The sequence below is a fragment of the Mesoplodon mirus genome (assembly GCF_964341445.2).
Source record: "Mesoplodon mirus genome assembly, chromosome: 11".
NCBI classification, from domain to species: Eukaryota; Metazoa; Chordata; class Mammalia; order Artiodactyla; family Ziphiidae; genus Mesoplodon; species Mesoplodon mirus.
Window position 1 is genome coordinate 60214625 of NC_138987.1, and position 25707 is coordinate 60240331.

General features: G+C 55.8%; 1 protein-coding gene across 4 annotated transcripts; it reads right to left on the minus strand.

Moving 5' to 3' along the window:
• Positions 1 to 95: 95 nt before the first annotated feature.
• On the minus strand, positions 96 to 19566 carry ITGA7 (integrin subunit alpha 7). Of its 4 annotated transcripts, none has more exons than XM_082636433.1 (26): positions 19077 to 19566; positions 14819 to 14946; positions 14640 to 14719; positions 13292 to 13547; positions 12669 to 12800; positions 12287 to 12406; positions 11217 to 11424; positions 10914 to 11107; positions 10449 to 10537; positions 10197 to 10324; positions 9968 to 10063; positions 9760 to 9821; positions 9468 to 9637; positions 8896 to 9045; positions 7896 to 8011; positions 7122 to 7314; positions 6958 to 7038; positions 6772 to 6851; positions 6559 to 6633; positions 6304 to 6406; positions 5630 to 5806; positions 5312 to 5443; positions 3405 to 3518; positions 3076 to 3174; positions 2862 to 2987; positions 96 to 814 (listed from the first exon to the last, which is right to left on the minus strand). In XM_082636433.1, the coding sequence occupies exons 1-26, from the start codon at positions 19280 to 19282 to the stop codon at positions 584 to 586; spliced, it is 3546 nt and encodes a 1181-aa protein (XP_082492559.1). In that variant the 5' UTR covers positions 19283 to 19566; the 3' UTR covers positions 96 to 583. The 4 variants fall into 4 exon arrangements, with proteins under 4 accessions (XP_082492559.1, XP_082492557.1, XP_082492560.1 ...); XM_082636431.1 differs by having other exon boundaries at positions 12287 to 12322; positions 19077 to 19406; XM_082636434.1 differs by lacking the exon at positions 12287 to 12406.
• Positions 19567 to 25707: the final 6141 nt, after the last annotated feature.

Sequence of the window (25707 nt, forward strand, 5' to 3'; positions counted from 1 at the left end):
CCACCTTTGTTCTGGGCTGTGGGGATACAGAGAGAACCAGTCCTCTCTGGAGACCCTGGGCATGAGGGAGCAGCACTCAGCAAAGAAGCCAGAAGTTTCGTCCTCAAATAGTTTTTAATAAATAGACAAAATCCACTGATTGACGCAGCAAACTAAGGTCAGAGGAGAGGGGAAGCTAGGGAGGGAAGAGCCCCTGAGTCAGCGACATAACCTCCTCCCCACCCTCTGGGCTTAAGGCACTTTCAGGGAGATAGGTCCTTGGGGTCTCATTATACAGGGTGAATGGGAGAGGGAGGGTTTAGGGTCCCTTCTCCCCACTTTTGCATCAGGACACCACTGCCCTCCTCCCCCTCCCCCACGACCCATCCCTGATTTACCCCCTCTCATCTCACAGCCTCCTAAGGGGAGGTTTGGGGGCGGGTGGGGGTGGTCCTCATGGGGAGAGAGGTCTGTGCCCCTGAGGAAACAGATCCTGCCAAATCCTGATGGGACACCAGCAACCCAGCCTGCCCTCTTCATCCCCAGGAGCCATCTCTGGGGAAGGGGTGCAGGGGACCCACGGGCCAGGCTGGGAAGGAGGAGGCTAGGCAGTGCCTGGCACAGGGCGCCCATCGGAGCCCAGCTCCGGGTGCCCATCCGCAGCCAGGATGGGGTGTGCATCGGGGCCGCCCCCCCGGGGGCCGCCCCAGTTGTTCCTCAGGATGGTGCCCGTCTTCTCCTCCTTGAACTGCTCCCGGTCTTCCCGTGGGATCTTCACCGCGTGGTACTGGGGCACAGTGGCTTCGGGGTACCGCGCTCGCTTGAAGAATCCCATCTGGAAGAACAGCAGGCCAGACATGAGGAGGCTGCGGGGCTGAGGCCCCTGGAGCAGATGCCCAGCACACCCCAGCCTCCTGCCTCCACCATCCCTGGGACAGAAAGAACCAACAGCAGCAGAAAGGGGCTGGCTGGGCAGCAGCTCGTGCAGGAAGCAGCCCTCACAGGTGCCACCATCAGTGCTGGGTGCCCAGGTTCTCACTGACAGCCAGAGAAAGACCAGGAGGGGCCTGAGGTGCAGGACCAAGGACATCTCCCTTGGTGCCTGAAAGAGGGGGTTGAAGGTAGAACATCAGGACTGCTGACCCCAAAGGTTTCCACACCCCCAAGATTTTTAAGAGACCCAGTAGCATCCCCTAGAACACAGACAAGAGCAGAGGGAAAACGTGGCTTCCCAGAGCCCTGCAGACTCCAGAATGATTCCTCTCAAGCCTCACACGCACAACCCCTGTGTACCGAGCAGCATCGCCCTTAGGGCGGGCCCTCTCCTCTATGAATATGGTAGCCTGGCCCCTCCCTAAGTCATAAACATGCTGGCCCTTACCTACCAAGACAGAAATGTGCCCCTTGCACACTCACACTCAGGACTTCCCAGGACTCCTACATGCTGGACTGCACGGCACCTCCTTGCACGTGTGTCTCTGCATACTCATGCCCACAGAAAAGACATGCACGGCACCTCCCTGCACTCCCCACATGCTCACAACCCCAGGAGCCCACCCAACCCTTGTGCGTGCCCCAGGCTGTGCACACTCACCCTTAGGGCCTCACCCCGACAACCACCTCCCCTCAGTTCTTGGAACTCACACGGCCCTCATGCAATCTCCTTTCTACACCCTGCACATTCCTGGTCCCCTGAATGCTGGGAGCTCGACCTACACTCACATACGTACCCACACACGCACACACACGCACGCACACACATGCTCACACACAACAATTACCCCACGGTCCCTGGACCCCCAGCTTCCGCAGCTGAGGGCTGCACGGCCAGACGGGCCCGGTGGTAGTTGGTGGGGAAAGATGAGCTCTGGCTGTTCCGATGGAAGAAGCCACACTGGGACGTAAGGGAGGAGGGAGCAGAAGAGGTGGAGGATGGGAAGACTGAGGAAGGATGGGGGCCTCTACCTCTGCCTTGTCCCCCTTCCATGGGAGCGGGGAGCAGAGATTCTGGAGCCAGTTTCTCGGAGGCATCAATCTCCCCTAAGAATGGCAAGGTTCCCAAAAGTCTGGATGCCCAGAGGCCTGGTCCACTGATGACTCACATTTGCCAGAGGGTGTGCTTGGTCCTGGGGATGGGGGGCAGTTCTCCATAGGGCCCCAAGGGCGTGCATGGCTCCACATAGCCCAGATGTGGCATGTGGTTCAGGGGATGACCGCTGGTGATGGATGTGATTCTCTGTACTGACACGCGCATGAACGGGCTTTTAATGTGGAGCCCCAGACGCACACGTGATTCTGGCTACACTCTGTGTGTATGAGAATGGTTCCATGTAGAGCCTGGTGTGTGGAGGTTCCGAGTTCAGTCCTGGCAGCAGTTCCCTGCAGGCAGTTCTCCACACTGGTTGGCTTTCTTGGCCACAGTTTCCTTCCCAGCCTTACCCACCATGCTCTAGTTAATTCAGACCACACTTCCCTGCCTCCATGACTTTGCCTCTCATAGTCCTAAAAGGCCCAGACCCACCCATCCCTCTCCCCACATCCAGATCTTACCACCCCACATTCTAAGGCGCAGCTCCAGGGCCACCTGCTCTCAAGCTTTCTCTCGCCTGAATTCCCACTGCACTTCCTTGACTTAGTCCACTGCCTCGTCCTTGACTACTCCCCTCCCCAACTAGACTATAAAATCCCTGAGAACAAGGTCTACATCTGACCTATCTCTGAAACATCCAGGGCCTGATAGAGACGCTGGTACACGCAGGGTAAGTGCTCACTGCAGATTTGCTCAATAAATGGGAGACGGGGTGAGAGAACCACACCATGAAAGGCCACCTGCCTGACAGGGGAGCCCTGCCCCCACTGGCATCACCCTCCCCAAGCCTCACCTTCCACATGAGCAGCACCAGCAGCGCCAGCACCAGCAGCCCGGCCAGTGCAGCCAGAAGGATGACCCCCCAGGGGACTCCAGCTGCCACCACCGCCACGGGGTCCAGGTATACCGTCACTGGGATCTGGGGAGCAAGGGGTTAAGGGAACAAGGGCCGGAGCAACAGGACAGAAGCGCTTCCCCTGCTCCACACCCGCAGCCCAGCAGCTCACCACTGTGGAGGCATCTCTGAGCAGCAAGTTCTTGATGGAGGACTTCACGGTGATGTTGGCTTGGACAATCACTTCCAGGGACTTCACAGCTGCGTACTCCTAAGGCAGCAGGGAAGGAGACCCTCCTCCTAAATGCCCCCACGCCCCCACCTCCCCCCAGCTCCTGAAGTTGTAAACGGAGTGGTGCCCAGCACGGAGGGTGTTTCTGCCTGTCTTGGGTTGAGAGTATGCTGCATTTAGACAGGAAGGAGGAAGAAGGAGAAGAGAGCCCCAGGGTGGGTGTTGGGGAAGACGGGATGCCCAGCCCAGCGCCCCAGCCTGACTCTCACCTCCAGGAAGGTGCTGTTCCACAGGCGGCCCCAGACATGCAGCACAGCTGCACGGTCAAAGCTGTAGAGAGGGCAGCTGAACACCACGCAGCTGGCCGTACCCCGGGTACAGTCCTGGGGACCAGGAAAGGCAGGGCTCGGAGCTGCTTGGCCCCAGCCCACTGAGCTGCCCAGGGCCCAGCACCCTCACAAACGTGGTCACACAGACACTGTCTGCCCAGAGCCTTCCCTCCATCCCTCCATGAGCCCCCATTTCCCCCTGGCTCTTCATTCAATATCTCTCCCATTTTCCTTACCTGGCTTCAAACTCCCCTCCTCCAAGAAGTCTTCCAAAACTAACCCTGTGGTCCAAAATAGCAGCCTACCCCAAATCTGGGCTATTTGGCTTTGAAATGCATGGGGAGCAGGGAGGAGGTCTCTTGACAGCAGCAGGCAGAGTATCTTCCCCAGTAGATGCTTATGTTACCTAATGACAGTCCCGTATATTGAGCATCTATCTGCAAGGTACTTATCTCATTTAAATTCACAACTGTCCTGCAAGGTGCATATTATTATCATCCCCATTTTTCAAACTAGGAAATTAAAGTTCAAAGAGGCCAGGTGACCTGCCTCAGGTCACACAGCTAGCAAAGCTGGAAAGAGGTGGAGCAGATACTTGAACCCAGGTCCAGAGTGAGCAAAGCTGCACTCCTCTGCGAAGCCCAAACTCACTGAAGGAGGAGGAGGATGCCCCAGGAGCTTCTGGGGGGACAGGGGACTTAGGCCCTTCTCCTTCCAAGCCTGACCTAAATCCATTTGGCCCAGTCCCACCTAATGGCCCATTTGCCTAAAAATTAATGTTCTTTTCATCACGCTACCTATACAGAAGAATGGCCACTTTCGAGCAATTCAAGAATCCTTGGCCAATTTGTCTAAAAGTCATTTTAAGTAAAAGAATCCATTTCAAAGTTCTTATCAAAAAGGGTGACCTTTCAGAAGAAATAAGTCACCTGGAGAAAGCAGGACTATCCATGTAACAGGGAAACAGCAGTTACACAGTCTCATACCACCCCTGAGGTGCCTTCATTTGCTTTCCACCATGCTCTCAGGGCTGCAGGGAAGCTGAGGGCCCCCAGGAAGGATGGGCTGTGGCAGCGGAACTTCCTCCCAGACAGATGCCACCAGAGCTGGCCCAACTGCTGCTCTCCCCCTGCCAAGGTCTCTTTGCCTCTTTTTGCCTCTATTGCCCATCCTTTCCACACCTGGGATTCACCTTCTGCCACCAGGCCAAGCACCCCCTGATCTGTGTCCCCCGCCAACTCTCACTGCCAGCGCCATCCTAAAAGGGATGAGTACACAGAGTCTGCGCTAATCTGCTCAGTGAGCACCCCCAGGAACAAAACCGTGTGAAACAAGGAGGAAACGGAGAGGCAAAAGGGCTCAAAAAGGATAGACTTAATGAATCACATAAATATACTACTGATTTAATTATTAGAACTTTTAAAACCTTCAAGTGTTTTTTGACATTGTGAAAATCAAGCAAGTTTCCTTATGCAAATTGACTTTCTGGCCTAAAAGAATTCAAAAGAATAACAAATGGATCTCCGAGACGGCTAAAACCACCCCCTATAAAATGTGACCTTTCATACAAACGCAGGGAGAATCAACTGCATGGGTAACGGGCTATGGTAAGTGCCCTGCTCTGGAGTGAACACCTAGTGGGCATGGGGGAGTGGCGGCGGCGGCAGCTGCTTCACAGGTGTGATGTGAAGTGCCCTGTCACCTTGCCCCCAGTGTCTGTGACCATCACAGCTGTTCACAGGCCACCCAGCACCCCGAAGCTCCCTGCCCTCCCCTCTCCCCGCCATCCTCTGCCATACCACGTGCCCCACCCCATCCTGCCTGGGCCACGTTTGCCCCGCCCTCACCAGGGTGACATTTTTCTTCTTCTCGGCAGAGGACACTGGCCACCAGGACGTGCTGGGCTCTGGCTGCTCATGAGGCTCCTGTGGCTCTGGCTGCCCCAGCTCCCGCCGCCTTCTGTCCCTGCTGTCCACATCCTGAGGTGGGGAGGGGGCCCAGTGAGGGTCCCTCCAAACGCAGCAAGGAGAGGTGGCACCTCCTCCCCAGCACCCTCCTCCTGGCCCCCGACCAGCCACGGAGCCCCAGCCCCACGGCAGCCTTCCCAAAGTCTGACCGCGCCCCACCCTGCTTCTGCAGCCCCACCCACCTCGCCTAAGCCTCACCAGGTGGAGGATGTTGGGCCTGGGGGAACAGAGTCCCCTCTGCCCCGGCCGCTGCCCGCCCTCCAGCTCCACCCGCATGGGGTACAGCAGCCACTTCCCGTTGGCAATCTCGTGGGGCCACATGATGTTGAGGAAGGCCGAGCCCAGGGTATTGAGTGACTGGCCTTGGTTGGAGACCTGTGGGCACAAGAGAGTGAGAAGGACAGGTTCTAAATCCCCAGAGATGGAGGGGACAGGGCTGCGGGGAAGCCTCAGGAAGCATAGCTTCAACAAAGACTCAGGATCCTAGATCCAGGCACCATTCTCTGCCCACCCCAAACCCAGGAAAACCCGGAGATGTCACCAGGAAATGCGGGGAGGCCCCAGCCAAGCAAGGGCAGGGTTCTGGGGAGAGATATCAGCCCTCCCCCCATGTCCCCCTCCCCCAGCGGAGGCCCCTGGGCCCTCATGGCCTCCCCAGACCAGCAGGTGAGATGTCCAGTCAGGAATGAGCAGGAAATGGTCAACTGAGCCCTCAACACAAACACCTGCACACAGCCAAGGCCCAGGAACTGGGGGAGGCCTCGAACTCGCCGGACCACCAGTCGCCAGATGGGAGAAAAGCCACAGCCCTTGGGACGTGTCTCAGCTTCTCCTCTGTGCCAAGAAGGGAGGGACCTCACCAGGCCACTTACCGTAACCTCATACTTGACCTTGCTGCCCACATCCCGCTCAGACTGCATGGCGCTCTCGCCCCGCACCACGCCGGAGAAGAAGAGCTGCTGGGGAATGGCCACCCTGGTGAGGAGGGGTCAGAACAGGGGCTGAGGAGGCCTGGGGCCTGATGGAGGGTCAGGAGGGTCAGGCCAGGTGAGGCAGAGCCCAGGCCTGGGTTTGGGGGTAACAATGCCCACCCCTCTGGCGGAGGTGCCCACCTGGACAGGGCTTACCCCGTGATGGACAGTGGCAGCTCGATGAAGACACGGGCTCGGGCAGAGACCGGCTGCAGCTCCTGCTCGCTGATCCTGGCGTGTGGCAGGGGCAGGCGTGGGCGGCGGGCACAGGCACCGCCCCAAGGGATCAGGTGAGGACAGCAGAGCCCTTTCTAGGTGGACTTCAAGCCACTGCCCCCACCCCCACCCACCCTGCCCCGCCAGCCTTACGTGGCCAACAGCAGCTCCACCTCCAGCTCTGTGGTCTCAATGGTGATCCCTGAGGTGCTAAGGATGAGGTAGAAGGTGACCTAGGCAAAGGGTGGAGCAAGATTAGAGTCCAGGAGGGCGAAGGGCTTGAGGAGAGGTCAGGGGTGAGAGAGCCACTCGGATAGGGATAAGGGCAGATATGCCGACCTGGGCATCTCTCTTCATGGGGTTCCCCAGCTCACACTCAACATGGGAGGCGTTCTCATTGGACAGGCACAGAGGCTTCTCCTGGAGTGGGGAGAGAAGGAGAGATCAGCTTGGGTTACTGGAGCCCCCAAGACCCCACCCCTGCCCTTCCCCCGGGCCCTCACCGCAGGGTCCAGGGCCCGGACTCCTGAATAGTGCAGAGAGGCAGGGAGGGTGACCAGGAGCTGGGCTTCATGGGCGTCATCCCCATCAGCCTGGGGCTGGGCTGGGTCCGAAGGCAGATTGGTGACCTTCAGCTCCAGGCCAATGACTGGCTGCCCACTCAGTGCAAACAGGGCTGTCGTCCCATCTGCATCCCTGGGGGGTCAGATCCCACTCACTCTAAGACCTGAACACGTGCCCCCGCCTCTCCCTCTTCCTGCTCCCCCCGCCAGTGCGTGCTGCCTGCCCCCACTCCCTGAACCTCTCCTCCCACCCTGGCTCTTCCAAATCTCCGCACACACTGCTCCAAGCCTCAGACTCAAGAGAGTCAAGACTGGGAGTCAGGGGACCTTTGTTTCTGGCCCCAGCTCCAGCACTTATTGACCTTGGGCAAGTAACTTAACCTCTCTAGGCCTCTGTTCCCCATCTCTAAAGTGGGACTAGTAATATTTCCTGCTTCATGGGGTTGTGAAGACATAACAGTGAGATGTATGTGAACTGTATAATTTTTTTTATAGGGTGAAGGCTTGTCACTCTCTGTCAGAGGAGCCCCTGTGGGCCCCTCACTGCCCTCATCCTGCAAACTTCTGAGCTCTCGGCAGGTCCTCCCCACCTTCCACCTTCCACCCTCTCCCTGCAGGCTCAGCCCCCTCCCCTGCTGGCCCTCCCAAGGGGACTTGCTTCCGTCCCTTGATCTCTTGCCTTCCCACCCCACCTGCTCCCTCGCTCCCCCTCACATGGGCAGAGGCTGAAACTCCGTGTCGCTGACACGGGCGCAGAACCGAGCGTGGACCAGCTGCAGATTGCTCTGACACACCTTGTCTTCACCACAGCCTTGCTTCAGAAAGTGGATCTGGGGGGAGATTTGAAGAGGGGGTCATTCCCAGGGGGTGAATGTATCGCCAAGGCGTATGGCGGGGTAGAGGATCACGGGAATAAACAACCTGAGTTCAACCCGCGGATCTGCTGCTTCCTAGCTGTGTGATACACCCAGCTGGTCACCTAACCACTCTGAGCTGTGTCCTCATCAGTAAAATGATGGGGGCTTCCCTGGTGGCGCAATGGTTGAGAGTCCGCCTACCGATGCAGGGGACACGGGTTCGTGCCCCGGTCCGGGAAGATCCCACATGCCGCGGAGCGGCTGGGCCCGTGAGCCATGGCCGCTGAGCCTGCGCGTCCGGAGCCTGTGCTCCGCTACGGGAGAGGCCACAACAGTGAGAGGCCCGCGTACCGCAAAAAAAAAAAAAAAAAAAAAAAAAAAAAAAATGTAAAATGATGGAGGTATTATGATGCCGTGGTAGAGAGCAGCAGGCTAGTCCACAGCGAGGCCGCATTTCCTTGGCCTTTCTTGCATGTAACTAAGTCCCAGACTTAGAACGTGAAGAGAAGTAAAGAGCATCACTTCCGGACTGGCCTTAAGAACCATACAAGGAGCTCCCCGCCCCCCTGCAACTGATGGGGATAGAGGTGACCTAAGGACTGGGAGGCCACATTTGAACATGGCAGACCCCCACCACCCTGGGCCCCTGAATGACTGCCTGTCCCCTCTGACTAGGGACACATGATAATTTGGGCCATTTTACATCTGTGGTCCACCTGTTACAGCATCTAGAAATATGAGGAACAACTGGGGTAACATGAAAGAATTTTGCAAGCTATGAATGTCACTGGCGAGGGATTCATGATCCCTGTCCCTCCCAGCTTATTTTCCTGGGCTAAACCAGAATGCATGCTCACCTCTGTCCGCTGGGTGCTGGGCTGGTGGGCATTGAGGATGGGGGCCACGGGGGGCAGCCCCTGACCAGGAGCCTGTCGCCGGAGCCGAGGGGTCTGGAGACTATAGGACAGAGTCACCACGATGGCTCGAAGCTTGTCTTTGACATTCTCCTGGGGAAGGGAAAAGATAGACGTGAATACAAGAACAACCCCCAGACCCCAGCCCTGCCCAAAGCCAGACCTAGGACAGATCCTGAAACCTGGAAAGAGGCTCAGGGAGACAAAGGAGAGAGGTGGAGAACTGGGCTAGCAGGGGGAGAGCAACTGGGGTGGAGAAGGGAGGACAGCCAGGATTTAGGGCTTCAGGGACCAGACGAGAAGATGGAAACTGCCATGGCCATCTCCAGGGCATATAGAACTTGACAGGAGATGCAAGAAAACAGCAGGTAAAAGAGAGGCCCAAAAGGGAGCCTTCCCAAAAGTCGAGATCTTAGACTGAGGTGTGAGTGTGTTTGGGAAGAAGATGAGAGGAACCCAGGAAAAGAGAAGATGTGATGACAATGACCCTCAGAGGCCAAGGGGTCAGCGTCCACCTGAAGCTGAAGCATAGTGTCTCCACAGACTCGGTCATGCTGGTGTTTCAGCCACACGGTGCCTGAGGCCTGGTGCTTGGGGTCATCCGGGCCACGGCTCAGGAAGGTCACACGGGGCACCTGGCCCCGGAGCCTCCGGTCTGTGTCCCCATCTAACGTGTAATCCAGGGCTGTGGCAGGCGGGAGAGGAGGGGCCCGTGAGCTGCAGAGCAGCTCCAATGGGCCCTTCTCTGCACCCCGGAGTGACCCACCCTGACACCCAAAGGGGTGGGAGCGGAGGGGCCTCACTCACCCACAACAGGGCTGTAGCTGCTGGGCGATGCAATGTAGCTGAAACAGACCCTGAGGTCCATGCTGTGGGGACAAAGGCAAGGCTGACAGGCCCGGGCCACACCCCAACCCTGCCCACTCCTGTCCCAGCCCCAGCCCCAAACTGGGCAGACAGGGGAGAACTGGACCCTGGAGGCTCCCCTCCACCCTCCCCTCGTACCCCGCCTCACCAGACCGAGTGGCCACTGGCGCAGTTGGGCTGTTCTAGGTCGATGGCTCTTGGAAGAATAGAGACCTCGTGGGAGACGTGGAGGACGGGCCTGGCCCTGGGGAAGGGGGAGTCCAGGGCACAGGAAACATGAGAACATGAGGCTGGGAAAGAGGGGAGGCGGCAGATCTGGCACTGCAGAGCGGCTCCGGCCTTGGGGAGGGGGAGGCCAGCAGAGAGGGAGGGCTCACCTGAAGAGCACGGCAGTGTCGGCCAGGGAGCCCACCAGCAGGTCCGGGTAGCGGTTCCCATCCACATCCAGGCCACCCGACAGAGAGTAGCCAAAGCTCTTTATGCCCACAGCCTCGCCCTCCAGCACCTGGGGGACCAGACCATCAGCCTCCCCACCCATCAACCCCCAGCCTCTGCCTCCCCCACCCTCTGCTGCTGTGCCCCCTGGGTCCCCCAGACACCCATTCCCTCATCCCCACCACTCCCCTCACCTGGGAAGGTTTGACGACAACCCCCAGGCTGCTCCCGTGGTAGATAAAGACTTTCCCATCCCCGTCGAAGGGAGCCCCTACAGCAAGGTCTGCAGGAGTGGGAGAAAGGCAATCAGACCTGGGGGCTGAGGGTGGGAGGCATGAGGTCCAGGCCCCTACTTTCCCTCAGTCACTCAGTTCCATACCCTGTGTCTTCTATTTTATTGAGAGGCTACTAAGTCCTGGGCACCTTACACATGTCATTTTTAATCCTTTCAGTTACTCTCTGCAGGTATCACTAGCTCAGAAAGGGTACTTGCCCAAGGTCACAAAGCTGGTAAATGGTAAAGCTCAGACAGGAGCCCAGGTTGCTCCTCTCCCTGAGCCCTCAGAAGACCTTCCCCTTGACCTCAGAGGCACTTCTGCACCCCTGCCCCTCCCCCCTCCCTCCCCCCCTTCCCCAGCCTTCCCTGTCCCCAGTCACACCTGGGAAGCCATCTTGGTTGAGGTCCCCCAGGACAGCCAGACTGATCCCAAACATGGAGTCAGGAGAGCCGCAGAGCCGCAGAGGGGAGACCCCAGCCCAGTGACCCCCCTGGTTCAGGTACACATACACGGCACCCCCCACTTCTTCTTGGCGCTCAAAGAAGTAGGGGGCACCCACTACCAGATCTGTCCAGCTATGGAGAGAGGGAGACAGCCAGTGGAGTCAGGTGGAGAGGCCAGAGGCCCCTTACCCCTCCTAGATCCAGCCTCCCCCAGGCTCCACCCGCCTCAGCCCACTCTCACCCGTCATTGTTAAGATCAACCACTGCCAGCGAGTAGCCAAAGCCAGAGGTCAGGCGCTCCCCGGACAGCATAACTTCAGGCACCAGGCGACTGGCGCTGTCTTTGCGCAGAATGACCACAGCACCCTTGTGGTTGGCACGGGGGGCCCCTGCCACAAAGCTCAGCTCCTCTGCTCGCACCAGACTCTTCCCCGAGTCGATGGAGAAACCTGGATGGGGGCAACTCACCAGTGAGCTCTCCCCACCAGACTCCCAGCCAGGGTAGGTCACACCTCCTCCCACCCCGCCCCTCCCTAAAAGGTAGAGGTGCCCTCTGAGATGTCACCACCACAGCTGGACCACTCCTCTTCCCCTCCAGAGGCCCGGAAGCCCTCCCCACCCAGAGACTAAGGTCTGGCACAAGAAGTGCGATGAGGTCGGCCTCAGGGCCTGGGGAGGAAGGAGAAAGGCAATGGCTGAGAAGGCCAGGCCGCTGGGCTGGGGGCTGAGGCACCGGCGGAGCTGGGTCAGGGGGCCCCCATATGATTCCCTGGAACTGCTCTCCTCTCTGCACACCCAGGAGGCCCCCATCCCATCCAATGCACCTTCTTTGCCCCCCACTCCCACCATCCTGGCAGGAAGAGGAAGACTTCACATGGACAGGAGAGGAGGAAACGGGGGAAATGGGGAAGTGCTTGATTCACGCAAGCTTCTCCCAGGCCTCGTTTCCTCCTCTTGTGCAGAAGAACGCGGATGAGAAAGGAGAGGGACTTACCAACACAGCTGGACCTTTCTCCGCACATGCCCACCATCCATCCCCCACAGAAAGTCCCCCAGAGGTCTAGCCTCCTTCCTTCCCAGTACAGCCTCAGCCCATCTGGATCGTCCTCCATGGAGACCCCCGTTCACAGCCCCGAGGCTTCACCCCTGGGGCCTCTTCTCCTTGGGCCTGGTTACTGGGCTCAGCTCTTGTCTGTAATCTGGGCCCAGTGGGTGTTTCTCTGGGTACGTGTTGGGGGGCAGGGCAGGAGAGGTGGGGAGGCCAGGCCAAGCCCCCAGGGCCCAGGAGGACGTGGAGGGGAGCTTACAAACCTAAGTAGCTATTCAGGGCCAAGTCTCCGGCTGGTCCTGGGAGCCGGTCAGCAGGGTCCAAAGTTTTATACACCAGCTGGTCAGGGTCTGAGCTATCAATGTTGGTCACAAAGAGCAACCCTGCGGGGGGCGGGGCAGGGGAGACACCAGGGGAGGGACATCCAGAGGAGGGGCCACAGAGTGGGGAGACAGAGGCAGACAGAAAGAGGAAGAAGTGGAGAAAGAATACGAGAGAGACAAACAGACCAGAGAGATAAGAATCATTGAGACACAGACAGAGTGGGGGACAGAGACAGAGACGGAAGGACGGGAGCGTGGAGAGAGAGGACAAGAGAGAGGAGCAGAGGGTTAGAGCGGCTCCGGGCCGGGGAGGGGTCCCTACCAAAGTAGCTGTTGGCAGGGACCGGGATGAGGCGGGGGTCCTGCTCCTTCTCACCCCCCGCCTCGTAGGGCCCGTCGTCCAGATGTGCCAGGTCCGCTGAGCCCTGCACACAGAGCTCCACCCTGGCCGTGCCTGCAAGGACAGACCCGTTAGTGCCCAGGACAGGGAGCAAGGAGCACCCACAGGCTGGGCGCTAGTTAGACAGGCACCCAGGGAAGCCCCTCCTCTCCTTTCCAGCCCTATCTCCACCCCCTCCCGGCCCAAGCTGCCTGGGGTCCCCCAGACTTGGCATCACACTCACCGAGTGTCAGCCTGGCCAGCGGCAGCGTGCGGAGATGGGAATGGGAGTGATGAGGTGTGGGCTGGTGTGTTGGAGCATGCGGGCCCCGGCTGGGTATGTGGGAGCTCATGCCAGCATGTTGCAGAACTCTCGGCCATGCGGAGGAGAGGCGATGGCCCCGTTCGTGTGCGTGCTGGCATGGCTGTGGTGAGAAGCGTGGCAGGGCCCCAGGGCTCCACGGCAGTGAACATGTGGGCGTGCTTGGCCACATGCTGCCCCCAACCCCCTCTCTGAGGTACTGGACATTTTGGTTCCCTTCTCCCCTCCCCAGGGAGTCACTCACCCTTCCAGTTATAGGTTCCTGGGGCCCCAAAGAGGAGGTAGTGGCTGTCAGGGGAGAAGGCAGCGGCCGTGCCCTGCTGGCAGAACCCAAATTGTTCGTGGCCCTGGGGGCGTCCCTCACAGAACTTCCACTCCCCACCATCCAGCTCGTCGTGGATGGCCAGGTCCTGGCTTAGCACAAAGCAGCGACCAATCACGTCCCTCGTCTCCAGGATCTGGTCCACACGCTGCCGCGCCTCGTATCGGTGCGCACAGGTCTGTGGGAGAAAAGGAGAGGGGGTCATTCCACTGTGAGGGCCAGGACCCTGCCTGAGCCACACTGCCCGTGTGCAGACATTTGGCAGACACTGGTTCACTTGCACACGGCTGCACGCACGCAGGTGCGTACAGGCGCACACACACACAGACACATCTGCCAGCATCACTTGGGCACCGCCCCCCAGCCCAATGTAAGGCAGGTATATATATAATCCCCTGCCGTATCCTCTCTGCACCCACTTCTTCACCCCGGCAGGAAGAAACCCTGTTCTACATTCTGCCCGGGCACCCAGAGCACAACTAAGCCAGCACCCAGAACTCGTATCCCCTCGACCCAGCCAGATGGGACTATCCCCGACATGCCCAGCTTGGTACGGCCTCTGAACCTTTCTAAGCACCACCACCTCGTCTGCAAAGAACTCCCTCCCTTCTCCACTCTCCAAGTGTTGCTTATTCTGGAAATCCTGGCTCAAATCACCCCACCTGCAGGAGTCTTTGCTCTCCACTCCTCCCTTGAACTTGTATAGACTGGGGACCATACCACTCACTTAGCATTAACCATATTCTGCCCCATAGGGACTTATATTATTGTTTGTGCATGTTAGTGACAACACAGAGAGAAAGAATGAGAATCTCTGGAACTATGCAGGAGGCTAGTTGAGAACCAGGCTTTTCCCTGAGTTTACACGTCCTCTCTCAGTAACCAGCACAATGCCTGATATTTAAAAGGTTCTCAGTAAGTTTGACAAATCAGTGGATGGATGAACGGTTAGATATTTTTAAATTTATAAGGACAGGGACCATGTCTTACACCTTTTGGTATCTCTCTGAGGTCCTCAGAAGCAGACCATCTTACCATATTGCCAACCTGAGTTCTGTAAGCACATCTGTGCATATGCACACACCAGACACACACACACATACATACACACACCACCCTTGCATAAGTCACAAGAAGTGGTACTCATTGCAATTATATTACTGTTACAGAGTCAAACTGTTTTTCCTTCTTTTAAAAAATTAATTTTCTTGACCTTTTTCAATAAAAATAGTAAATATTAAAAGTCAAAAGCAAAAGATATGGTACTCACAACGATCTTGCCCCCAGGTCCCTGGCTCCGGACACTGACTCCCAACCACTGGTTCTCCTTACTCTCCTTCTGCACGTCAGCTGGAGGCGGGACACTGGGAATTAGGGGAGGAAAGAGGAAGCCAAGTCCTCCCCTCCCCTCCTCCTGTGCCCCCCACCCCACCCCCACAGGGCCCTCACCTCCCCGGTCGATGTCCACTCTGTAGCAGTCAGTCTCTTCCAGGCTCAGGGGGCAAGCGAAGAGGCCTCCAGTGCGATTCGCCTGCTGCCCAGGCAGGGCCAGAGCCTGGGGAGCGCCCACCAGCAGCCTGCATGGCAGGGCAGCAGCAGGAGTTGGTGGCCAGAGTGCTCCACCTCCCCAGAGCTGCCCAGGCCCAACTCCTCGGTACCAGGCAGAGTGTTGAAGGACTAAGGCAAAGGGCCAAGAGCCAGTTTTCCCATGTCCTGATACGGGCAAATTAACACACTTGGCCGTGCAATCATCACATTACGCATGCACATACTATCTGGATGAAGAACCACATACATAGTAGATACACACACACACACACACACACACACACACACACACACATGCTCACGCCACCCAAGCAGCCTGGCCACTGGTTTGAAAGAACCGCCTGTTCCCAGCACCTGTTCCTGACCAGCCCTTCCTACCCCCCACGCCCTGGCCCCATCCCCAAGCTCTGCCCTCCCCCACAACCACAGTTCAGTTCAAACCTTCCAAGAAATGCCAAAAATGCTGGGAGCAAAAGTAACAGCACCATGAGGTGGCCCAGGGACCAGCTTTGGGGGGCCAAGCAAGAGACTAGATATGGGTCCGCCTCCCTCACCCTCTCCTCGGGGATCCGTCAAAGACCCACCGCCCAGCAACCGTGCCAGCCCAGGATCCTATCAGTCACGCCGGCTGGCTTGGAGGTAGGGGCAAGTTTCTCTTTCTGTCTCCAATCCTAGCCCCGTTCTCCCCATACATCCTGAATCCCCTTCCCCATCCTTCCTTCTCCTCCCCCGTCCATGATTTTCCCCATTCCTCTCCCCGCCCCACCCCCGCCCAGCCTGCTCTCCTACCTCCCCCTCAGACGCTTTCCCAGCTACAACTTTCTTGGCAGGACAATTTTCCATGATCACAGCCAAGGCTTCTTCCCCAGGGGAGGACTGTGCTGGGAATGGAGGCTGCCTGGGTCCCCTGGGGAGGACCCCCACGCCAGGAGTGAGGAGAGAGAGAGGTGAGGTGATTGGCACCCAGCTGGCTACAAGGATCTTCTCTTCGCAGAAGGAGACTCAGAAGCATCAGCAAGACAAACCTCGAGGCCTCTCTCCCCCACTCTTTTCCTCCATCGCCCTCACTGGGGCGCGAGGCCCGAAACCGTGTGGGGCAATATTGCAGACAGGCATCTGTGGGGCACTGTGCCAGTTCTGATGGGGCACAGAGCCATTCTCTCTTCCCACAACTCCTCCTCGTCTCTTAGCAGCTGTCACCCCGTGTCAGAGCCAATGTCACGAGAGAGGGGGGTGGGGAGTGTAAGGGAAGAGAGCATACACTGGGCATTCGTTAACAACTATTTATCGAGAACCTATCATCTGCCAAGCCCTGTGTCAGGCACTGGTGAGACAAGGAAGTAATATTTATTCAGCACCTACTATGGGTCAGGCCCTAGGCTAGATGCCAGGGATATGAGGAACTAACGTTTATGACTCTCTACTAGGTGCCGGGCACCAGGCTAGGCATGTTACCTGCATTATCTCATTTAACCTGCACAACAATCCTATGTGAGGATTCTTTGCTTCTCTTTCAGATGAGGAAACTCAGAGACATTTGTTGGATGCTGGAATTCAAACCCACATCTGCCAATTCCAATATCCATGCCTTTTCCACCCAATAACTGGCCACCTTCAGAAAAGGAAGACAGGGATGAGGAGAGGAGGGTAACCAAGCAGAAGAAGAAACTAGGTGGTATGGCCAACCTTCAGACAAGTCCATGGTGCTCCCACCTCCAAACACAGAGATGGGGAGCCCTTGGAGGACTGGGGCTGCCTCATTCATCTTTGCATTTGCCCCCTAGGAGGTGTCCATATGTGTTTGCTGGACCCACACATTATGTAGGCTCACAGAGACATGCAGCGTCTCAGCTGGTCAGCGCATAACTAAGCACCAGGAGAAGTTAACAGTCGTGTTTAATGCTCACATCTCCCCTGGAGGTCATGAGTAGGGAGTAGAAAGGAGGGGAGGGGTCCATATGGAGGAAAGAAGCTGAGTGCATAGCTATGCCCAGCCCCACCCTTGGTGGAGAACAGGCCAGACCATCCCACCTGGAACAACAGTTCCCACACACAGCCTCTCCAGTCCCTCCACCTCTGCCCCAGCCACACACTCCCTCCTGGCTTCATCCCCAGCCACCCCAGACCTCTGGACAGAACAATATCCACAGATGCAGCCACTGCAGAGAGAAAGGCAGCTAGGAGCAAAGGACTCCCTGGGAGCCTGGCTAAGTGGAGGTGAAGGGAGTAGCCCAGTACCTCTGCACTTCTCAATTCCCCATTCACTCCAGGCTCCAACCCAAGTCTGGCCCACTCTGACTCTCTCAATCTGGGTGGCCCTCTGGGGAGGGTGCTTGGCCTGGAAGGTTGGCTCAGCCCCGGGGGTGCTCCAGCCAAGCCTTTGGATCCAGGCTCGCTGTAAGGCACTAAAGCTACGCTCCAGCTCTGTGGATCACCGTACAAGAAAAAAGGAACCAACACTCATAGCACCCGCTGTGGGCCTCGCACTATTCTCAGCATTTTACATGTGTTAACAACTCTTCCAGTGCTCACAGCAACTCTATATGGTAGTACAGTTGATGGTATTACAGTTGATGGAAATAAATGAGGCTGAAACCACAGAGCAAAGAAGGTTACACTTCAAAGTCTCATCCGGGGCCAGACTGAAAGACATCAAAATTGGTGAGGTCTTTCGATCAGTGAGTGCTGGGGACGGTGACCTGCAACCCCAAAGCCAGGGACTTAGCGAGGTATCTGGCCTCTCACAGGCCACCAGACAGCAGAGCGCCCCCTGCTGGAACAAGAGCAGGGTGAGGGGGTCAGGCCCCTCTGGGAAGGCCCCCAGTTTGGCTCAGGGGCCACCATCAGAGACGAGGGGGAAATGACAAGAGACCAAGCTATTAAAAATAACCTAGAATTTGCCTGGAAATAGCTCAGAGAGCTCAGCATGTCCTAAAAAGGCCTCCAGTCCTAGAACTCTAGCACATGGGGGGAGGGGGGAGGGAGGGAGACAGAGATGAGGGAGGAAGCAGATAGAAGGCTGAAGAAGAGATGAAGTCAGTAGCTTTCCATTGCTCCCAAAGTTTGGGAGACTGCTTGACCCTGCTCGCTGATGACAGGGATAATGGAAGATGAAGAATCAGAGCTAGCCCCTCCTCCCTGAGCAGGGGAGAGAAATGAGCTCTTGTCCCTACTCTCTGCCCCCAGGCCAATAGCAGTGGGGAGAAGATAGTCCCAGTGGACAGCACTGATCCCAGTAATGGACACTTAGTGTGGCTTAGGCACTGGCCTAGGAGAGAAAAGTCCCCTGGCAGGAAGGGGTGAGCCGCTTTCTTCCCCTTCCTGCCTCTCTTTTTAAAATCGTATAAGGAGCTGGGGCAAATAGTACAGGAAGCATGACAGTCACAGTCCCCATAAGTGTGTCTTTCTCCTACAGGTCCCGAACTGGTTAGAAAATAACCAGAATTGTCCTCTGCCCCTCACTCTCCCTGCCTCTCCCCACTGCTGAGATTCCTGGAGCTGGAAACTTCCTGAGGAGGAGGAAGGGGAACAGCCTGGCCAGCATCCTTCCTGGATCTCTCACTGCTGCTGCTGCTGCTGCTGCGACTTCGGAGGTTCTGTGTTCTGCCACCCTCTATCACCAAACCACGTAGTTCAGACTGCCAGACCCTCCCAGGTCCTCTCCCAGCCTTCCTGTGGTCCTGAGCCACAGAAGCGGCAGCCCAGTGTCCTGATGCTCTCTTTCCATCCCATGGCAATGCCCTGGCAGGAAGTTATTTCTGGAGTCTACCCTCCATCACTTCCATGGCACCTTCAGCCTCTCTGTCCTTTCCCTCTCCTCCTGACCTAAGCAGAGGCCAAATGCTCAATCTCCCTCCCTGAGGGAGTTCAGCCCCCAGAAGGAGGGGAGCCACAAGCCCTGGGACTGGAACAAGAATGCAAGTTGGGGTGAAAGGTGAAAGGAGATAGCTCCCAGCCAAGACAAGAACCTTGTTCTCCAACTTATCCCCGAAGCAAGATGCTGGGTGTCAGACCCAAGACAGGCAAGGCTCCAGGCTGGGGTGTGGGTTATCTGTAGGCAGCCTGAGTCTTGATGGGGTTGGAAGATTGAGAGATGGGGCGGGCCGAGGGGGCATCTGTGGCTCGGGCACGGGGATTCTGCGCGGGTGTGGTGACTCACCAGCTTTGGGGTCCGGGCTGCAACTGCCGATGCAGAGCCACTGAGAAGCCAAAAAGACTCCCTGGCTCGCCTTCCTTGCGCAGGGCGCCCATCACGTCCAGATTGAAGGCGACAGCCCCTGGGAAGAGCAGTCCGGCAAGCAGGGAGCCAAGAAGGTAACAAATCCCAGGGGTCCCCCATGGATCGCGGCCCGGAGTCCCTGCCATGGGGCGACCCCCGCGCGCGCTCCGGGAGAGCGCAAGGAAATCCTCTCGCGCCCCGAGTCCCAGGTCTCCCGAGGCGGGTCTCTGGTCTCCGAGTCTCGCCGGCCCTTCAGAGGGTCTCCCAGTCTTCCGCCTCGCCACCCCTCTCCCGCCGCTCCGCCGCCCCAGCACCAGCCAAGACAACTGCAGCGGCCGCAACCCCTGGTCCACTCCGGCTCCCGCCTCCGCTCCCACGGGTGCCGCCCCGGCCCCGCCCTCGCCCCGCCCCTCGGCCCCGCTGCAGGTGGAGGTCGCCGGAGTCGCAGAGGGATGCCCAGGAGGGTGGCTCCGGGTGGAAACCCTCCGAGCCCCACCCCACCTCGGGCGCCGCCCCCGCCAGCGCTCTCCCTTTCCCCCCACTCCTGCCCTAGCCCGCGAGCGGTGGAGGCGGTGTCTGGGAACGGGGAGGGAGTGAGAAATAAGGATAGAAAGGCGCCGAAAAAGAGGAGCGGCGGGGGGCGGGACGGGTAAGAGATGGGAAGTGGATGAGGCTAAAAGAGAGTCTGGGAAGAGAGAAATGCAGAGAGAAAGATGCAGATGAGTCCGGTGTGGTCCCTTCTCCCCATGGACACACAGAGCACCTCTCCTGCTGTTTGAATCAAACCATTTCCCACCCCATCCCATCCCACCTCTCAGAGTCCGGCCGTGACGACGGCTCTGCTGGACACATACATCGTCAGCGTTCAGAGAAGGAGAGGAAAAGAGAAGAAGCAAGAAGAAAGAAAAACTCAGCAGGCCTGGGGAGGGGAACAAAGGAGGCAGGTAGAAAGAAAACTGAAAGAAAAAAGAGATGGAGAAAGAAGGGTAAGAGTTTGATCACCAAGGACGGAATGAAGGGAGAAAAGGAAAAGACTGAGGGTGATATAGGAAGAGGAAATTAAGCTGGGGTGAAAGCATAGACTGTCAAAGAAGGCCAAAAATGTGAGAGATTGGCCCCAAGAGGCAGAGAGATGGGAAAGAGGTCTCTGGCTTCCAGATCCTTCCCAGAACCGTACATTTCCTACCCTCCAAAGGGGAAGGGATTGGAGGGGACAGGGTCCTGCGCTGGCCCAGGCAGGATCGGGGTGGGGCTTCCCAGGGATGTCCACAGGGACTTGTCCCTCTGCCTCTCCCTTCCCCCCAGACTGAGACAAAGGCAAAGGGTGGGAGGACATTTTCCAACTGTGCTATTTATAACTCTAATCCAGAAATGGGGCCAAGAAGAGAGATAGGAAATAATTTGACACAACTGGAACCTCACTTGCTGCCACATCCCGTTCCTAGTTCTCTTTCTTACTGGGTGTTGGTCTTGGGTATATCCATCTTTCCATTTTTCTCCCTTCTCTCTCTCACCCTCTGGTTTTGTCTCATCCCCAGCTCTGTCTTTATCCCCCTTCTTGTCTCTGTCACTTGGAATCTTTCTAGACTATTTCCCAATGTCTCTAATGTTTCCTTTGCCCCCCAAACACTATCATATCCTTAAGACACTCTGTTCTCCCTCCCTGTCTTCAAAGCTCCAATATGTGTTCTCCCTAATTCCTCTTCCCATGTTCCCTTTGTCTCTCTTACTCCTTTTTCCAGGATTATACTTAAATTTTTTTTTAAAATTTTTAAATAGGCTCTCACTCTGCTGCCCAGTGGGACAATCCTTGCCCTGTGTAAGTTACTATACATTTGAAAGTTTGGGCCTCCATTTTTGCAACACTACACTTGTGGCCATCCCCTCCAGGGGACCAGCACACCTCTAAACAGGTGCTGTCCAGGTAATTCAGCAGGCTGGCCCCGAGATCCCACTTTTATTATCCCCCAGATATACCCTCTCCATTCCTTTTCTATCTCAGAGCCCAGACAATGGAGAAGAGCTGATAGGAGAATGCAGAGGAGTAAAATCAGGATAGAACCCAGACTCCTGACTCTCAGCCCAAACATCCAACTGGGGTCAAAATGCCTTCAGAGCCCCAGCTGCCTCTGTCTCTGCACCTGCAATCCTTGCCTCCCTCCATCTCTATTCCACTGGCTCCTGCTAAATCCGAGGCTGAAATCAGACGCCAAGAATCTGCTTCTGACCTCCTCTGCCCAAATATTTGAGAAGTCACCTCACCCGCCACAGGAGGAAGGAGCAGGAAAGAAGAGAGAGAGACAGGCCACCCAAAATTAGCCTGGCTATAAATAGCCGGGAAAGGGAGGGCGGGGAACATGAGAGAGTCCCAGACCAGCCTAGTAAATGTAGATGTGTAGATTTTCCCTAAAGGAGAAATGGAACCAGACTGTTGGAGTGGGGAGCAGTATTTCAGGTTAAGGGGGAATGAAGAAGCCGGAGGAATCCAGAGAATGGAACAAACTTAATATTCGAATAAACAACCTGCCAGAGAACTTCTGTATTTGAGTTCAAAGTTCAGGAATTCATTAAACTAAAACCAATGCTGGGAATTTCCTGGTGGTCCAGTGGTTAGAACCCCACGCTTTTACTGCGGTGGGCCCGGGTTTGATCCCTGGTCGGGAAGCTAAGATCCCACAAGCCCTGCGGCACGACAAAAAAAAAAAAAAAAAAAACAAAAACAAAAAACACCAATGCTGTTACTATGTGTTTCCACTAATATAACAAAACTGTGGAGATGAAGAACAGATTGGTGATTGCCGGGGGACAGGGATGGGGAGGTGGAGGTGTGAATATAAAAGGATAGCATAGGGAGTTCCTTCCTGGGGATGAAGAGTTCTGTATCTTGATTTTGGTGGTGGTTATCGAATCTACCCGTGGGATAAGATTGCATAGAACTACGCACACACACAAATGAATGCATGTTAAAAAAAAAAACTGGGGAAACTTGAATAAGGCTTGTAGGCTAGTTAACAGTATTGTACCTATGTCAGCGTCCTGGTTTTGATATTGTGCTACAGTTATATAAGATGTCGCCTCTGGGGGAAGCTGGGTGAAGGGTACACAGGATTTCACGCGCTATTTTTTTGCAGCTTCCTCTGAGTCTACAACTATTTCAAAATAATTTCAAAACATTTTAAACATTGATGGATTCCAGACCCAGCAAAGACTTTGGCCCTTGTCTGGCAGCCCCTCCCCCCTCTAACAGCCCTCTTCCCCTCTGACAGGGATCCCTGTTTTTCACCTCCCCCAGATCACACACTGCCCAGCTGCTGTCTCTAGCTTAGGAGCAGACACTTCCAGGACACACACTGCAGGGTTAACTTCTCCCTATACCTCATCTGGCAGCAGAGCTTTGGAGCATATGTCCTAGGGTCAGCCTCTTCCTCCCCAACATACATGAGGACTTTCTCACCCCACCCACCTCTCCAGCACTGGAATCCTTCTGCTAGCCTCTGAATTCTGGCTGGAACCAAAGTTCGAACTATGGGAGTGGCTGGGAGAGAAAGAATATAAACGTGATTGAGGACAGTCAGTGGGGAAATGACTTGACCGCTCTGGTCTTTGAGGATCCCAGGGAAATCCCTTGCGTCTTGGGGAGAAGGACTGGGAGGTCACTTCCCACAGTGAGCCATTTAGACTGTCTTGAGGGCCCCTTTTCTTTGAGCACTGGCTTCAGGCCAACCTTTGGAACTTGGCCACACCACCAACGGCCCCCTCTTGAAGCCCAGCCAGATTTCCCAGTATGAGAAGCCTTCTCCACTCACACCATGTCCTCCCTCAGTCCTCACCCAACTCCTAACAGCTCAGCAGCATCCGGCCCTAAGGCTTGGCCCGGCCAGTCAGCTTGGAGCTTGCTAATTAAAGCTATCTGAAAGAGACCTCAAAAGAACAGGGAAATGAGTGGACAAAAAGAGTATGGAGTTGCATTCATTTATTCTAAGAGAAAAATAATCTGAGTGGGAAATTGTAAGCAGAGGTGGGCAGAAAGAGATTTCAAATTTCAAGAGTCATTCTCCAGATATTCATGCAGCCAGTGTCCACCTCTACCAAAGGCAGGTGGAGCTGAGTTTCAACCACAGTAGACACTGAGGTTAGACAGTGAGCAACAAGGGCCCAGAAAAAGAGTAGGTGGAGGATGACCCTGGAGAGATCAACTGGAGTCCCCAGATACAGGCACCCATGTCCTCTGCCCAACTCTAGGGCAAAGGAACAGCCCGTGTGTGGGAGAGGAGGGCGGGGCTGATGTCCGCAGAGTCCTGGCAGGCTCTATACCGTTGTGAAAATGTCAGGCAGTTGTACCAACGGGGTGAGGGTAATACAGGATGAGCCTGGCACTCTCCATGAGTCATCCTGATCTTAACAGTACAGACTCACCACTGAAAGCCCCAACACCAACCCTCCCTTGTTAGCCCCTGCCCTCTGTTTCACGATCCGCTTGTCACCATTCTCTGGCACCCCGGCCAACCCCTGCCTTTCTCTCCCAGCTTTGCGAGTGAGGCACCAGGCATCTTCCAGTCTGCCTCTATTTTGCTTGCTCACTGTGGTTGGAAGCGAAAGCCAGAGTGGGGGAGGACTGGGCCAGGCTGCCCTGCAGTGCTCTCACTCTTCCCGCTTGTATTGATCAGCCCCTCTCTGGAGCGGAGCCTCCTCCCAAACACTCCCCCCACTACCAGGATTCCCTCCAACTGATGCCCCACAAGCATAGAGAGGTATAATGACAAGAGACATGGAGCCATCCCCAAAAGTGTTTCTAGGCCTCCCCCTCCTGGGTTCTCTCCCATGGGTTCTATGGTATAGTACAGTGGTTACACTCAAGCTCTGGCCTCAGAGAGCCCAGATCTGTATCCTAGCTAGACCACTTATGAGCTCTATTACTGCACTGCTCTGTACTGCAGATTCTTCCTCTGCAAACTGGGGATGACAGTTACTATACTTCACATGATTGTTCTAGGAATTAAATGAAATAACACACGTAAAGTGATTCACACATGGTAAGCACTCAGGATATGCTGTTAAAGAAGTACACATATAAGCAAAAACACATAAACACAGTATCCAACACTTTTTATTCAGAGTTTTTATTTTGGCACTTAATGTTCTGCTTTACGCTGCCACTTAACCATTTCACTCACTAATCCTTTGACACTTGTACACCTACCGGGATTTAAGATGCTAGTCTGCAAAGAGTTGAGTGAACTAATCAGTAATCTTCAACTCTGACTCAGAAAATTCAAGAATGTTCTATTCTAAATCAATCAGCGGGACTTCCCTGGTGGAGCAGTGGTTAAGAAGCCTGCCAATGCAGGGGACACGGGTTCGAGCCCTGGTCCGGGGAAGATCCCACATGCTGCGGAGCAACTAAGCCCGTGCGCCACAACTACTGAGCCTGCGCTCTTAGCCCACGAGCCACAACTACTAAAGCCAGCAGGCCTAGATCCCGTGCTCCTCAACAAGAGAAGCCACCGCAATGAGAAGCCTGCACACCAGAACGAACAGTAGCCCCCGCTCATAGCAACTAGAGAAAGCCCGCGAGCAGCAACGAAGACCCAACACAGCCCCCAAAATTAATTTTTTTAAAAAAAAGAATCACCTGAACAACTTTTAAAAAAATAATTATACCAGGCCTCCACCCTCAGAGATCCGACCAAGGCATATTTTTTAAAACTTCCCCTGATGATTCTAATGTTTAGCCAGGGCTGAGAACCACTGATTTAATCTGATCTTCTAATTTTCCTAAGGAGAAAACCAACACCCGGAGTGGATAAGCAACTTGCCCAAAGTCACCCGGCATGTCAGTGCACAGTGCACCAAGAGAGAATGTTGTAATAGCAAGAATGTGTTGCGGATGTTTATAATTTTTTCTTGTTGGGGTTAATCCCAGAAGCATTTCTCTTTAGTTCAGAGAGGTGTTATATAATTTACCTTTTACTTTGGCAGCAGCTTATTCTGCTGGTAAGACTGAAATAAATGGGTTTGCATTCCCTGACCACAAAAGGACAGAGATGGAATTGCACATTCACCACACATAGCCAGCCAAATTAGCAAAGCTCCCTAGGAGGCCGCTGGAAGGGCCTAAAATGTTTCTTCTCGACAATGACCAGCCAGAGCTGAGGGACTTTGGCGGGGTGGTGAGAAGAGAGAGAGCTGGAAGAGAGAGAAAAGCATTCCCCCCCTAGAGGGAGGAGCTGAGGATCAACTGAAAACCGACCAGAGCTGCCAGAAGGGAACGGCCAGGGAAGGAGAAGAATTTCAATGAGTCCTGGGAGCCTCTGCTCCCGCAACAACCGAACCGTGATGGACAGCCTGGCAACAACAACCCTCCTGGGAGCCTGAGATCCAGAGGAGATTAAAAACTGGTTCTGCAATGTGGGTACGAAACCCACATTCCCACACTCACCAAAAGTGAGCTCCCAATAAAGACAAGAGCTCACCTGGCCCTACTATCCCCTCCCTTCCCAGCCAAGATCCTCCCTACCTACCACCCCAAGTCTCAAAAGGAGGGCGGTTCCGCGCCTCACGTGACACTGCA